The sequence below is a fragment of the Anser cygnoides genome, chromosome 1, assembly GCF_040182565.1.
Source record: "Anser cygnoides isolate HZ-2024a breed goose chromosome 1, Taihu_goose_T2T_genome, whole genome shotgun sequence".
Classification (NCBI taxonomy): Eukaryota; Metazoa; Chordata; class Aves; order Anseriformes; family Anatidae; genus Anser; species Anser cygnoides.
In genome coordinates this window covers 28,751,481-28,766,690 of record NC_089873.1, presented here as the reverse complement: position 1 = coordinate 28,766,690, position 15,210 = coordinate 28,751,481, and the positions used below count along the sequence as shown (strand labels likewise).

At 34.9% G+C, this 15,210-nt stretch overlaps 1 protein-coding gene across 15 annotated transcripts in view; it reads left to right on the top strand.

The window, feature by feature from the left end:
* Positions 1 to 15,210, top strand: part of FOXP2 (forkhead box P2) — a 441,200-nt gene that overhangs the window by 308,589 nt on the left and 117,401 nt on the right. For all 15 annotated transcript variants that reach the window (XR_010829081.1, XM_066991473.1, XM_066991518.1 and 12 more), the window contains one exon: positions 2,910 to 2,999. Coding sequence is in view for 13 of the 15 variants with exons in the window: in XM_066991473.1 (XP_066847574.1) it covers positions 2,910 to 2,999 (90 nt within the window). In the remaining 2 variants the exon portion in view is untranslated. The remainder of the gene's footprint in view (positions 1 to 2,909; positions 3,000 to 15,210) is intronic.

Below are 15,210 nucleotides of genomic sequence, written 5' to 3'. Positions count from 1 at the left end.
ACACTTTCAAGTTGTCAATTTGTTTTGCAAAGATTTAACGGCAAATGAATTGGTAGAACTGAATGTTTTATAGTCTCATAATTCTCACTTATGAATAATGTCAGTAATAATTCTTTGAAATTAACAATGTGTTTCTGGGAGGTTGTTTACTGAGCAGCAAAATCTAAAGTTAAGCAGCACACTGGGAGGAAAATGTACCATATGACAACTGCTATAAGAACAAAGGCTGACAGTGATTTCTCCTTATGAGTTTTAAATCATCTCTGATCTCTTGAAATTGTTTTCTGTTCTTCTTCTATCTCCCGTGTTTACAATAATCTAAACTGCCACAATAAGATCACTGAAGTATTCAGGTAGTCATCATTTGTAAGACATTCTGTATTAAAAGATGAGCCTTTACTCCTTTAAAAATATCTCAACCAGCATATATAAATCAAAATAGTTTAAGTAGAAGAGCCTTTTATGCAAACATATCCTGTTGTGCTGCCTTGCTTTTTCATAAAGTGGGACTCTTTGTAGTTAGTGGTAGGAATTCATACTTTCTTACACTGGTTCCATGGGAGTATGCTAGCCACAATTTGAAATTATACTGGCTAGCTTAACTCTAAGCCACATCATACTATAATCCTCTAATTTTCAAGTACTGTAAAAGTGCAGCTTTACCGGATGCTTGCTTGCTTCTTTTTTGTATTGGTGAGATGACTTTGCAGCTAAGGAAGACTAGGACACTGAAACAACTTGCAGAGTGCTCTCTTTATTTTCAAGCCTGCATCAGCATTAAATCATGGCAATTTCTTTTCCAGATAAGGTCCATGTAATGAATTTTCTGCTACTGTCATAAATAAAAAACAGTTATTTTTATGGTTTTTCCCATAATCTAACACCAGGTCTTTTCACTGGTTCTGTTAGCAATATTCTCCTGATCAGTGAGTGTAGCTTCCCTGTACAGTCTCCTATTAATTCAGGAGTGCAATAGTTTTCTCTCTTTCATTCAAGTTTCCCTTTCAGAGAGTTCTAAAGATTGGGAAGGATTATAAATTTGCTGTAGATCTTCTGTTCTTGCATTTAATCCATGTTTTGTGTTTAAACCACTGCAAGATGTTGTGACCATATCCTGGTGCCCCTGAAATCAACAGATATTCATTTCTGATCTCAGACAGAGCAGGATTGTCCTTTAGGATCTGCTCAAGAACTGTGAGTGCAGAAAAGATTACGCTGTTCACATAGGGAACCAGGCATCCAGTGGTTCCTTGGTAACAAAATATTTCAAGTGCACTTTGAAATATGTTAACTTTTATTTATTTTTGGAAGGGAGAAGCTAGTTGTGTGCGTCTCGTTGCTTAGGTTCAGAGGAATGTATAGTCTTTGTAAAGCTGACCTGTAATTACTTGAGAATTTGATGAAACAATAAGGGGATTGTTGTGGGAATGTCTCCAAATGTTAAAAGTATGCTCTGCAAACTTTGTACCAGAGCCTTCTATGGGGAGACGAATCAATGTTGTTAGGAGATGGTGCTAGTGCATTCAGTTTGTTTACTTTGGTTTTCTGTGTCTGCCTGCCTTCTCAGAAAACTTGCTTGGAGCCAGACTGTAGCAGCCCTCTCTCTGTCTTTTCATAATTGATCAGGGGATGACTGCCTTCCCTGAGGGTTAAGACGTGGCAACTTTTTCTGTTTGCTCAGCATCTCAATGCAGTAGTTCAAACATTGTTCACACCAGCTGGCAGTGTAATGCCATATGCACATCTTGTCAAAGCAACTGTTGTCATGGATACTAGAAACTATCTTAAAAACCAGCTCATTTGAGTCTAATCAAAATTGTACCTTTCTTTATCAGTTGGGAATCTTTATTATTTTAGGGAGTGTTGATCAAATTGTATTTATTGCAGTGCATTATGTACAGTATGTTTTAATAACATAGATAATAGGGTGATGCATTTTAAAGCTGTAACTTCTATTTACTGAACGGATTTTTAAGGGGAAAAATACAGTTTTCCAGGTAGTTTCAGTGCAAATGTTTGGAATCTTTTTTTTTTTTTTTTTTCCTATTTCTTAACAAATACTGCTTTATAATACTTGACATTTTAAAAATAATTTTATCGGGAAAAATAATGTAGATTAGCCTTCCTTAGTTAAATGATGTGTTTGTTTACATTTCATATGTTTAACTGTATTTTGCTGAGTTGGAATGAAAACATAAAATAAATGAAAACACTTTATATTTTGATTGGGATGCTGTCATCCTGGAGCCTGATCTGATTGGCTGGGGAGTAATTTCTTTGTTCTCTGATTTTCCTAAGAATGCAAATGAAAACCACTCATTTTTATTTGGCATTAAAACTGCACTTTATTTTGTCAAAGGAGAGGTTTCTCCTTGAATTGTAAGTACAAAAAGTGTTTTTAATCTTCAATGAATATCCTTATTAATTCATTTTCAAGATAATCTGATGTTGATTTGTCAAATTTAATTACAGCTTCCGGTAACACTTGAAGTCTACTTGCTTTTGCTTCAAAATTGTAATATGAAAATGCAAATTGAATGATAATTTACATGGGAGTGGGCATTTTAGTTGAACACTCAAAGACAAGTTCCTTGTGGAAATGAGGCTATTGATGCAGTTTATGATTTTTCCTCTTCAAGCACTTTAAACAAATTAACTTTATTTCCTGCAGGATTTCATGTACATCCATAAATTCTAGTGAAGTCCTATATGTGTACTTTCAGAGGATCTTTTTTATGTTTCAAGTAAAACAAATCCAGACTGAAGCCTGAAATCTAGCAAATAGAAATTGGAGGTTGCATTTGTTTGATGGGACTTTACGTAACATTGAGTAACTTATCTTTTTCTAAGAAAAGGTGGAATTTATTTACTTTTTGTTTTTCTTTTTCTTTTCACTTTTGAACTTTTAGGCACTCCAGGCAGCAAGACAGCTGCTTTTACAGCAACAGACAAGTGGACTGAAGTCTCCTAAGGGCAGTGATAAACAGAGACCACTGCAGGTTGGTAAAGGATTCTTGCCTTTGGGGCCTTTCTTGGAGGGAAGATTGCTGGGCTTGCTCACATATGTGATGTGCGTGTCTCTGCCTGTGCATTGATGCTGTGTGTGTGCATATTCACGTAAAGCAGATTATAGACTTGAGTGCTGGTGACTTCCAATTCACAGACAAAATTCACAAGTTACAAACGTCTTTTGTGCTTATAGACACTTAAAATTTCTGTTACAATAAACAGCCATGTGGACTGAGTTCAATAGCTATGGTATTAATTATTTGTAGATATGTTGCATGATTGGCATGACATTATTATACATATGTGGATTAAATTGCAAAACATATCATAAGGTTTTGCACTTGAATGCTGTTGGGTTTCAGAAAGTATTAGGGAGAATGAGTTCTGTTCAATAATAATTTTAAATGCAATTTGGTAAAAATACATGTACTGTTCATAGACAAGAAGCATTTTATTCTTTAAAATTTTCATTTTTTTTGAGGTTTCAGTTCAATTGTTGCTAATTTAGCGTTCCATCTAAAATTGCATTCTGCTGGCAAAACTGTTTCTCTCATTGTACAGAGACCAAATAGGAGTGTTTAACTGCTGAATTACAGTCTATTGCAGACAAAAGATGCACATAAGAGATTATTTTATTGTGTTCAGGAAATAAAAATGCATAATTCCTACCATTCTCTTCCTCTTCCTTTTTCTGGATGAGTTGTTATCCTATGGGGATGTTGCCTGTTTTCTGATGGAATAACATATTTTTATCTAATTTTTAGTTTTAATAGAGAATAATGGAGGGAGACTGCCAGACACTAGATAGCTTTTCCAATTTTGTGTATAATTAACATTTTCGTCTTTTTTGTGTGTGAAATTTCACAAAGTTAGGCGCAGCACACAGTTCCACATTCCATACCATTTCTCTTCAAATATACTTTAAAAATTATATTTATTTGCTCAGAACCAAACAAAAACCTAGGGAGGTGACAAAAGAAAATGGGAAAAAAAAAAGAAAAGAAAAAGAAAACATTTCAAGTTGGCATCCTGCTATGCTGAACTTCTAGTCCAGTCTGGAGACATAGGGTCCAAGGACCATGTTAACTTCCTACTCTTCACCTTTGACTTTGCTTTGGCAATATCTTCTAGGCTGAAGACACACAAGAAGAGTAGTCATAAATGCAGCAGCTTAAGATCTATGTAGTTTTTTAAGTTTTGAGGAAGACAATTTGTGACCTTGAAATGTTGAATCACAGGGATAATTGGTTTAATGAGTAAGATGAACGTAGTTCATTCTGCCAGCTTCTTATTCTAGAAAGACAAGGTCAGCCATAGTAGGAGTGGGCAAGGTCCTTCTAGCCTGAGGTCTCTAAACTAGCCAACACTAGATACTAAGAGAAGCATATGAAACAGGCAAAAATGTTATATTTTCCCAGTATATTTTTTTCCCAGTGATATGAGCTTACTCTATTCCTCCAGCTTGTTAACTGCAGTGGTTCAGGAGCTCCCAACTTCTCTGTTCAAATTCGCCATCCATTCATAAATCTTTTCAAGGCTGAAGAGATTTGGGAGTGCACTACTTGTGGTAGATATCGATGAAAGGAGAGAAAACCATCCCTGGATACAATGACAGTCACACAGACAGCTCAGAGGGATGATGAGATGGGGAGTCCTGTGTTTTCCTACTCCTAAAGGACTAACCCTGGCTTGATGCCTTATAAATGTCATGGGCTGGTGTATTGGAGAGGTGGCCTGTATTATGTGTTCGCCAGGAAGAGTCAGTGCCTCATGAGTCATATTTGTGAAGCTGGAAGAAGCAAATCAAATAATTTTCTTTTCAGAATTGTTACATGCTCCCTAAAGCCAAGATTATTGTTCATGTTTCTAACTTTTCCTCCAATGATCAGTATGTGCACAGTGCCTCTCATTAGCCTTGGACACTTCATTTGGTTCATTTTTAAGAGAGGAAAATGGAATATGCTTCCAGACTTCGGTTTATGTATCAAATAGCATGTAAATTCAGGTATGAGCGCAAACTCCATTTAAATTTTCTTCTGTAGTGAAAAGGGTGCATAAAGGTTTGGGAAATGAGTCCTTGGAGCTTTTCTATTTCTGTCTTTTACTGTTACTACAGAGCTTTTCATTGTTCATTATGTAGTGGAAATTCACATTTTGAGTATTGTGATGCCTGTTTGACCAAATACTGTAATATGGGTCATAAACTTGTACATTATTATTATTTTATTATGCCAAATATAATGGTAACTTTGGCCAAAATCTCCTAGCAGTAGGAATTGCTAAATGCGTATAAGCAATTTGAGATTTATAAGACAAAAATACTTGTGCTTGTGTTTGTGTTCAAGGAAACAGACTTCTCCCAATATTTTAACGCACTTTAATATTAGTGTATTTCTAATTTCCGCTAATTTCAGACCAATTTACTAATCTGGCAACTGGAGATATGGTAGAACTGTATTACAAATCTATTAAAAACCTTATAAAACTTTTAAAACTAGCTCACACATCTGCAGGCAAATGTGGGTGTTAGGTAATCCTTGCCATTGCAGCTCTCATGTGCTCCATATTTTGACGTAAACTATGCTATTGTTTCACATGCCAAAATAATGAAAAATGGTATTAATTTTAGTGGCCATCTTGTTGCATTTGATAGATATTTTGGTGAAAGTAGAGTATGCTGTATTTACACATGTTCTCTCTGTTAATTCTGTAATGCATCAAGTATTTTAGTGACCTACAGCACCTACTAGCTAATCAGCAAGTTGAAAGCTTATTGAAGGAACCTTCAAATATGTGTCCACAACTTTGCAAAAAAAGGGGTGTTGGGTAAGTGGCCAAGTTCTACTGTGCTTTACCACAAGGGATGGTTTTAGAGAACCTCTGGGATTTTTCTAGAAGAATTTGAGTGTTTTTTATATGCTTCTTGTGAAAAGTCTTTCTAAATTTACTGCTTGCTGTATGATTGATTGTAAAAGAGAAATGCTCCAGTTGGCAAATTTATTTGTTTTAGTTTTTAATACAAAAAATGTCCTTATCTATTAATTTTCCTATATTTTTCAGGGGGTAGAGGTTTATATTTACATTGTGAGTTATCAGAATACCTGCAAAAATTATCATTTTAGATGGACGCTTATCTTGATCTACTATTACTTTTGATTTACATTTTTCTGGGTTTCAGACTGCAGATGGCATAACCATTAGCATGTCTTATGCAAAACAGGAGAAAAAAAATCCCATCTGACAAGTTTGAGTACCAATTGTAGTAGTGATTTTACTTTCATGTATAGATATCCGAATAAATGTATTTGAAACATGTTTATATATGCTATTCCTTACACTGATGCACCAATTGTATGGATCCAATCAGTTACATATATTGGTTAATGATGTATTGCAGAGTAGCTAAGGAGGGTTTGGGATGGGAGTTGATGATAATGTTAATCTTAGTATGATGAGATAATAACATTTACTTTCTTACTCTGCATCCTGAAAAACATATTGCAGTAGTAAGGCTGAGCTTTCCACAGTGCAGGTTGTTGTTTCATGATATTTTTCTTTTCTGGAGAAAGTACGATAGTGGCATGTTGAAGCGAGCTGATTACTTGCATGGATTTCACTCCATTTTATCCATTTTCATAGTAGATATATTAGGGAAAATATTACTTTGACTCTTAGAACCTGTAGCTCCTTCTCCTGTGGCAGGAAATAACTGTCCTTATGGCCACTGAAGAATCTACCCTGGGCCGTGACACTGGCAGCTTTGTTGTTCTTGTACTGACACTCATGAGTTATGACAGTCATGAGGTTCTTCAACTGTGCAGAGCACAAGCATAATTCAAAGTTGAATTTGCTACCACAGGTGGGTGTTTATGTGTAGCATTGGAATTATTTCTTTCCGTGGTGTTGAGATTCATCTGTCCACAGCATACTGTTGTAGGCTGCACAACATAGTGGTTTGGACAGCTAGTTGTAATTGTATTTGTTTTCTCAAAGAGCTATGAAAAGCGTAGCTATTTCTATTCCCTGTAATGCCCTGTAATGAAGTAGTTTATTTTCATAAAGTCAGACTTTGAACTTTATCTTGATAAGAATAAATAGATAATTATCTTCAATCCCATAAGTTAATGTATCTACAATAAACTAGTTAGTTATTTTTTTCCTACATGCCAGAGATTTGTTGTTTCAACATTAGTTCTAATGGATTCTGTATTAGAATCGCATGTCAGGCAATCATGACTCCTGGAATCAAATGGTTAAGCTCAGTGTGTACCGAGCCTGTTGTATAAATATCATGCTGTATGGAGTGTTGAGTTGTTAAGGTATGCTTTGTTTATTTAGCATGAGCACTTCACTGAGTGTAATCATTTGATAAAATTTGGGGAAAGTAAGTATACATTTAAGTTTAATTGCTTAACGTTAACTGCACTAGTGCATAGTGTCAGAACCATGTTTTTTAAAAACGGGTATAGGCAAAATGGAAAAACTTAGATTTGCCTAGTAAATAAAACAGTCTATACCTGAACAAAGTGATCTTTACCTCTAATTTGACAGAAAATGTTCACCTGGACAAAAGATGGAAAACTGGATTATAATAAAATTCAAATAATTATATGCAAAAAAACAGCAACAACAGTATCTACTATATATACTATAACTATAATATTATATGTTGTCTGAGATTTGAATAGGTTTTAGGTGGTCATGTGAAAGAGAAGGTAATAGTGGTGGTCATAGGGTGTATTTATATGGTGTAAACTGTGGAGAGCAAAAGGTTAAGGACTGGATTGGGTATTGTGGGTACACACTCTTTTCTTCAGCACTTGGAAAATTTATCATGAAAAGATATTCATAGTCTGTTTCAGCGAACATATCTGCATAGTCTCCTTGCTTCTGTGTTACTCTTTCCTAGTTTGGTCATCTCCCTTTAGATCTGTATTTGAGTGTGAATCTAAAATTCATTACACATAATAAATTAGCAAATGCATCATTAATATTGTAACTTTTAGTTACTTTTTAAAACATACATAAGAAGCTGTTGAGAGATAAGAGATCGAGAATGTGGGAAAAAAAGCAAAAAGCACTGATTTTAAATGTTGTCCACTGACTTAGCACATACTGATTACAACTGAAGCATGCATGTGTAACATCAGAAAAAAAAATCCCATTTTAAAAACAGCAAAAAAATGTTGTAGATGTAACTTAAATTGAATTTTCTTTACATTATGTTCAATGAAAATAGAAACAAATCCAGCTGGTCTAAAACTCTCTTTCCAAAAACTGTATGTTATATATTTCTATTTATCTAACGCTTGCTGCTAAGCCTAGGAAGTAGGAGGTTTTTATACATGCTAGAAAGCACTGATTTAGAAAGATGCAAATGTCTAATATATAGTGTAAGAGGAGAGTAGTGATAAACAGTCTTTTTCCCTCTCGAGTATAATTCTGGAGGAAATGTGTGGCCTACATATAAGCAAACATTGAGGCTTGGGGTAAATTAAATTTGGAAGATAGCTACTGGGAAGGCATAAGTCCCATTTTCCCTTGCAAGTCAGTTAGGAGGAATATGCAGTTATCCTCTAAGGTGCAGAAATTTGCATCAGTGATACCCACTATAAAGATAAGGATAACCCCAAGAGATGGAGAGAAGGCAAGGAGTTATTTTTGGGTGAGGTGTGGGGGGAGGGAAAGTCGAAATAGCTACGTTCAAACTTCTAGTTGTGTAGAAGACAAGAGGTCCATTTAAGATAGAGGGACAAATACAGTAATAATAAAATTAAAAAAAAAACTGGACAAAACTCAGTGGTTTACAATGGAAGTGTCTGTAGAACACACTTGCCGGGAGTCCCTTATTTATTTGTAGTAGATACAAATCCAATCCAAAGTCGTTTGTCCTGTCTTTGGCAAGCTGTTTTCCTGGTGACAACACATATTTTCCATCTTTTGCCATTTTGCTGTAATAACTTTCAAGAATACATTTACTTTAAGTCACTTTTTACTCTTGAAAATTTCCAGTATTAAAAAATAAACCTAAAAAGTGACACTTGTTAGTAACTTCAAGCATAGCTATCACGTTGTGAAAAAGAACCCAATATTTATATAATTTTGTTCTACGTATTTATATCCAGTTTGACTTGTAATGATTTCATTTTAAATTTAAATATCTTTTTTTTGTCTGTCACCTTGAGATATTATTTTTTTCTTAATAGAGCAGATACTTGTAATTTTTAATGCAACAATATATTACAGCTAGCCTTTAGTATGAGCTTTGTAACGTGGGAAAAATGTATACTAGCACTCTTCTAATGGAAGAGATTGCATAATGGGTTAATTTGCATTTAACTGAAAAAAAAACACCTTTCTAGTGCAGAGATCACATCTTCATCATGAACATATTGTTGCAATATTGTAAAAATTTTGGGAGGCGGGGAAAGAAGTATTATGCAAGTTGTGTTTACAGGCATTGAATATGCAGAATACTAATTAGGATTACTGTGTTATCGAGGATTTCAGAAGGCATGTTAATATTAAACATATGTCTTTGCAGCAATCTGATGTGTCACTCCATTACTGTCACCTACATCATTATCGTGGCTTTCCTTTCCACCTTTCTCTTGTGTTGATTTTGGTTATGTAGTTACTTCTAAAGGACTGGAAGGAGAGGGGAGATGGGGTCCCACTGCACACACTCAGGTTCTTCAAAGGCAAAATTTCAGAGAGAGTGCCTAGGCCTTTCCCCCGCAGCTTTTACATAGCAGACCAGCAGACACATCTTTTCCTCATGGTTCAGTCTGCAGCCCATCTCATACATGGAAATAGTTCTGTGCATGGGACGGATGGGCTGTTTTTTATATGCTGAACTGTAGGAGTCCAAGCCCTATAGAGAAGTGTCTTTGCCTTGCTGGAGCAGCTGGAGAGCCCTATCCCCTGCCAGGGTGCATGCACCATTGCTCCTTTCCATGCCTCTGCAGTGATGGGAGAAGGAAGTTTCCTTGAACCAATTCTCCTAGCCCTTGCAGCAGGTCGGATCAGCCTGATTATTACTGGCTGGCTCGTTGCCCATTGAACAGCTTGTGAAGAGCTCAGAGGGGATGTGTGAATGGTTCCCCTCACAGGGTGAGGCCTGCTCCCAGGCAGGTCCCTAATTATGCCAGTTTAGGATCACACCACTGCAGCAAGACTCACTTGATACTCTTGAATTTAAAATAATAATAATAATAATAATTAAAAAGAAAAAAGTAACACATTAGTGTACCTTCATTTAGAAATTCCCAATGCAGGAAAAACAAATGAACAAAATATTCTGTGAACACTCTAGCCAGGTGTTGATTTTTAAAACTGTTTCTACTCTCCTTTTTTTTTTTTTTCATTTCAGCAGGCAATTATGAAAGTCAAGAAAATTTTCAAACAGAATTAAAATTCCGTGACTAAATAGTGAAGAATCTTAGTGGCAGCAAATGCACCTTTCCACAGGAACATCCTGTCTCCCTACATAGACATCCCATACATTCCTTGTGCAGATTACTTTTACTTTGTGAATTAAATACTTGTTTTGAAATTCTGTAGTCATTAGACAACATTTGGTAGTTTTATTTTATTTTATTTTTTAGTTTCTAGTTTATGTATTAATTGTCCAATTGCTTTACCAAGCAGTGGGACTCTACTGCTGGTGTGGGGAGCAGGCTAAAGAGGAATACAAATGTATGCCAAGATCAATACAGGTGTTAATTTCTGTTTATCTTCACTTTGGCTGTATACTTGTAAAATGGAATTAAAAACTTAAAATTGTCCAGATGAACATTCACACTGTCGTGCTGCAGAAAAAGCATGTGGGTGAACCTGAAGCAGCAATCACACAATGGAGCACATCAGCCTATCCTGTTGGGGAAGGGGATTGTCCAACAATTGCCACTTTGATGTGTTAGATGTTTTCATGCCTTCTTATGCTTCTAATATAATTTTCTTGAGGCAGATGGATGAGGGTGTTATGAAATAGAATTAATGGTGAAAAATTTACTAAAGACTACTTCAGTGTTTTACTACTTGATTATGTGAAGCTTTGAAAAGCAATTGTACAATAATAATATGTACAAAGAAAACTGTATGGTGTGCCAACAACATCAATATGCTTCAAGGATCTCACTGCAAACCTGAAGTATAAATGAAGAATGAGATTCTCCCCTAAGTGTTCACAGTAAATGTATTTATTCAGGAAATATGCCTTCAGTAGGGTAGAAGAGGCAGCCTTACACAGTGTTGAGGAAAAGCAATACAGCAACCCAACATACCAGAAAAAAATATCCAAATTAACTCTACACTTGCGGAAAAAAATCATTTTCAAATTGGGGCAGCTGTAATTTAACATGCAGATTTGGGCTATAGGTTTGTTGCTTAGTAATAATAACATTACCTACTTAAAGAAATATATTTCCTAATATAAGGTATGGTGTGAACTCATGCACAAAGCGGTGTGGGTTTATGCTTCAAAAACAGTTCAGGATCCAATGGAAAGCCTGTTTGAGGGCATGTCTCTGAAACAGAAATAATAATGCAAATTCAGATGTAGATGGTGATTGAGTTTTGTGTATATATATTTTAAAATATAATTAGAAAGTGTTGAATTCATATTCTGAGTGAGGAAGAAAAAAATGCAAATCTGCCGTAACAATTGGAAGCATGTGTTTCAGCCATGCAAAAGAAAATAGGCGGGTAGGGATCACAAGAGGGCTGAGCTTTGTATGAGAAGAAGTAGATATCTTTCAAGAACAGAATTTTAAAAGTAAATTCTAATAAATTTTAGAAAGTAGAGTGAAGTACAAGGTCATGTGCTTAAGAACTTAGATGGATTTCTGCTTTAAACTTATGTTCATCCTTTAAAATGTGAAAGGAAGAGTCCTCTCATTTTATTGTTTGCTACATGATTGTGAACTACTGGTGGTATAACATAGATGAGAAAAAACAAATGTGCAATCCTAAAGGAATTAAAAAAGGTGTTTCCAATCAAAATAAGGAAGTATTAATGCCATTTTTGAAAGGTATCTGTGAGACCTTATCTTGTATTGTGGAAGATATGCAAGCCATCTAATATCTGGTTCTTAATTTAGAAATGGGTTCCACATAGGATCTGATGAAAGATTCCGTGTTCAAGTACTGATACTCTGAATTTCCATGAGGTAACAATCTCTCACAATTTTTACTATGGATTATAGCTTAGCACATTTGCAATATATCGCCAGTTAGGCTGTGTAAATTCTATATAAGTCTTTAATGACATAAAAGCTCAAGAAGTTTTCATTCAGACTAAATGTATAGAATGGAAAATTGTGATTGCCCTGTCTGAATAATCTATTTTTTTTTTTTTTTTTAATTTTTTTGGGGGGAGACAAGAAGCAAGCTTTGGGAAGGAAGAAGCATCTTTTATACTTCTTAAGTACAGTTTTAAACATGAGAACAAATGGTGACACTAAGCATGAGAAAACTATGGGAAAGAAAGTTTTTCACTATTCAGAGAAAAGAGTCTCTGAAACACTGCTCTGGTAGAAGTAATAGAAATGAGCCATTGCCCCCCATGTGCAGTACCTACCTTGAAGGTGAATCTTGGTCAGCTTAGAAAGGTATTTATAATATGAGATGAATTGCTATAATAAAAAAGTTGAAGACTCACAAAACCTCTTCTAGTCCTGTTTTTTTTTTTTTTTTTTTAATAGGGCCTCATTGAAATCAACAACAAAATTCTAGAGAACAGAATAATATCCTGATTTTTTAATAAGCAAATTACATCAAATCAACATGTTCATTTGAAAAATATTTTATTGCCTCTAAAAATTAAAACAAATAGAGGAGATTCCTTAAAGGACATAGCAGCTGATTATTTTTTCAAAAGCCAGCTTTATTTCCTATATATTTATGGCCTGTTTCATGAACAGAAAGCTCTGATGAGTATATGGTAAATGTCATTTGCTAAAATACAGATTACATACACAATATTTCATCTATTTAAATCCACTCTCAGTAAATGACCATTTGGGATACTTTAAATCACACTTGTGAGATCACAACAAATAATGGTGATTTATATGAACCTATTCCAAATAGCTGTATCTCACATTATTTTATATACTCTGGATTTTTTCAAGCTATTAGATACAAAAATGTGTCGACTTCATAATTTTCAGTAAAATGATAGAAGAAATACCATCAAACTAATAAGTATGGGCACTTTTAATTAGAAGGCATTCATTTGAAAATTAATTTGCTTTTCTCTGTAATAAGTACACTGAAGAAAGTGGCACATTTTAAATATATATATATATATTTATTCCCCAAATACACAATTTTCCAATGTTTTTGAGTATTTATAGTGTTGAGGTGATTGTTCACAGTACCTGAAAATACAGTGGATTAGTCTAACAGCCCACTGATGAGATCGTTATTATTGCAACCATTTTAGGGCCTGGCAAATAATATGATCCAACAAGTCTCAGAGCTAAGATTAAGAGAGGGGCATGTTGGGAAAGTCATAGTAATTTAGCATCTTGCAAAGTAGTTTAGTCTAGGAAAATGTTTGTTTTGGGTGGGGAATACTTTTATAGAGAGTTCTCTGAGTGATTATTTAATCACTGTAATTTGACTGGATTGTTACAGTTTGTATTGTAATACTCCAGCCATACCTCTAGAAACAAATAATTATGATTTTGTGTATGGTTCTTTGGAATATTTGTAGTTAATGAACATAAGTGATACTGTATCAGAGTTAATTCTTGTAATAAATAATGTCCTTAAATACATCCAGAGATAATATTGTATCAATAGCTGTTAAGACTGAAATTCCTATCTCACTTGGGGTTCAGTAACATTTTCAAGGTAAATTAAAATAGCAAAATTTGCCAATTGTGTATAATGCTTGGACTGTCAATATAAAATGGACTGTCAATGAAAAATACTTAGCATATTTTGTTGTCGTGCACATCTGATGATTTTTTTGACTATAAGTGTAGTAAGAAGGAATTTACTGGAAGTATTTTTGAAATGATTGACCACAGTAATGGCACCATCTGTAAAATAAATTTTAGTGTAATGAAAACCCACAAAAAAAGATTAGATTATGCTTTTATTACATGCAGAATTGATTAGCTCCCCTTAAGTGAAAACTCAAAATCACAGAATGATTGAGGTTAGAAGGGACCTCTGCAGGCCATCTGGTCCAAACCCCTACTCAAGCAGAGACACCTATAACAGGTTTCCCAGGAAAACTTTTGAAGATCTCCATGTAGGGAGACTCCACAACCTCCATCACCCACATAATGAAGGAGTGCTTCCTGATATTCAGATGAAACTTCTTATAGGCCAGTTTGTGCCCCTTGCCTCTTGCCCTGTCACTGGACTCAACTGGAAAGAGCCTGACTCCATCCTCTTTGCACCCTCTTTTCAAGTATTTATACACATTGATAAGATCCCCCTGAACCTTCTCTTCTTCAGGATGAACCAGCCTTTCCCAGTCTCTCCCAGCTCTCTTGACCTCTCTTCATAGGAGAGGTGCTGCAGTCCCTTGATCATCTCATGGCCCTCCACCAGACTCTTTACAGTATACCCATGTCTCTATTGTACTGAGGGGCCCAGAACTGAAACAGTACTCCAGGTAGTCTGAATGACTTTGGTGACAAGTTGCACTGAACCCCTTCTTGTATGTGAGTTAGGATCTGATATATCAGAGAAGTTGGTGCAACAAACTATTTACATATAAATTTCTTGATTAAACCTCTATGATTGTCTGAGTTTAGGAGCAGCAGAATCCTATTTAAGTGAAGATTCCTTTTTATTCAAATCACTTCTTTTTCCAGTGAAACTGTCAACAGGAATTCTAAAAAGATTTTGAAAATGTTTCTTTTACCTGACAGATGTTTTCTATTTTCCTTTTTTTTTTGATTGTTTGTTTTGGTTTGGTTGTTTCTTTCTTTGTTTTGTCCCTTAGATAGTAAACATCATTAGCATTGAGTCTTTAGAATGCTGCTGCAACAGTATTCAACAGTGCAGCAAGTAGATCTTTCCACTTTAGTTCTGGAAGATTTAAGTATTGTGATTTTCATTTTATTATGTATCAACTTAGTCTTGCTACTAATTATTTATTAAAATGTAAATGACATAAGAACGGTATCTTTTATAAAATCATAAGTGGTGTGTTTTCTGTCTTGGAGAAAAAACAAT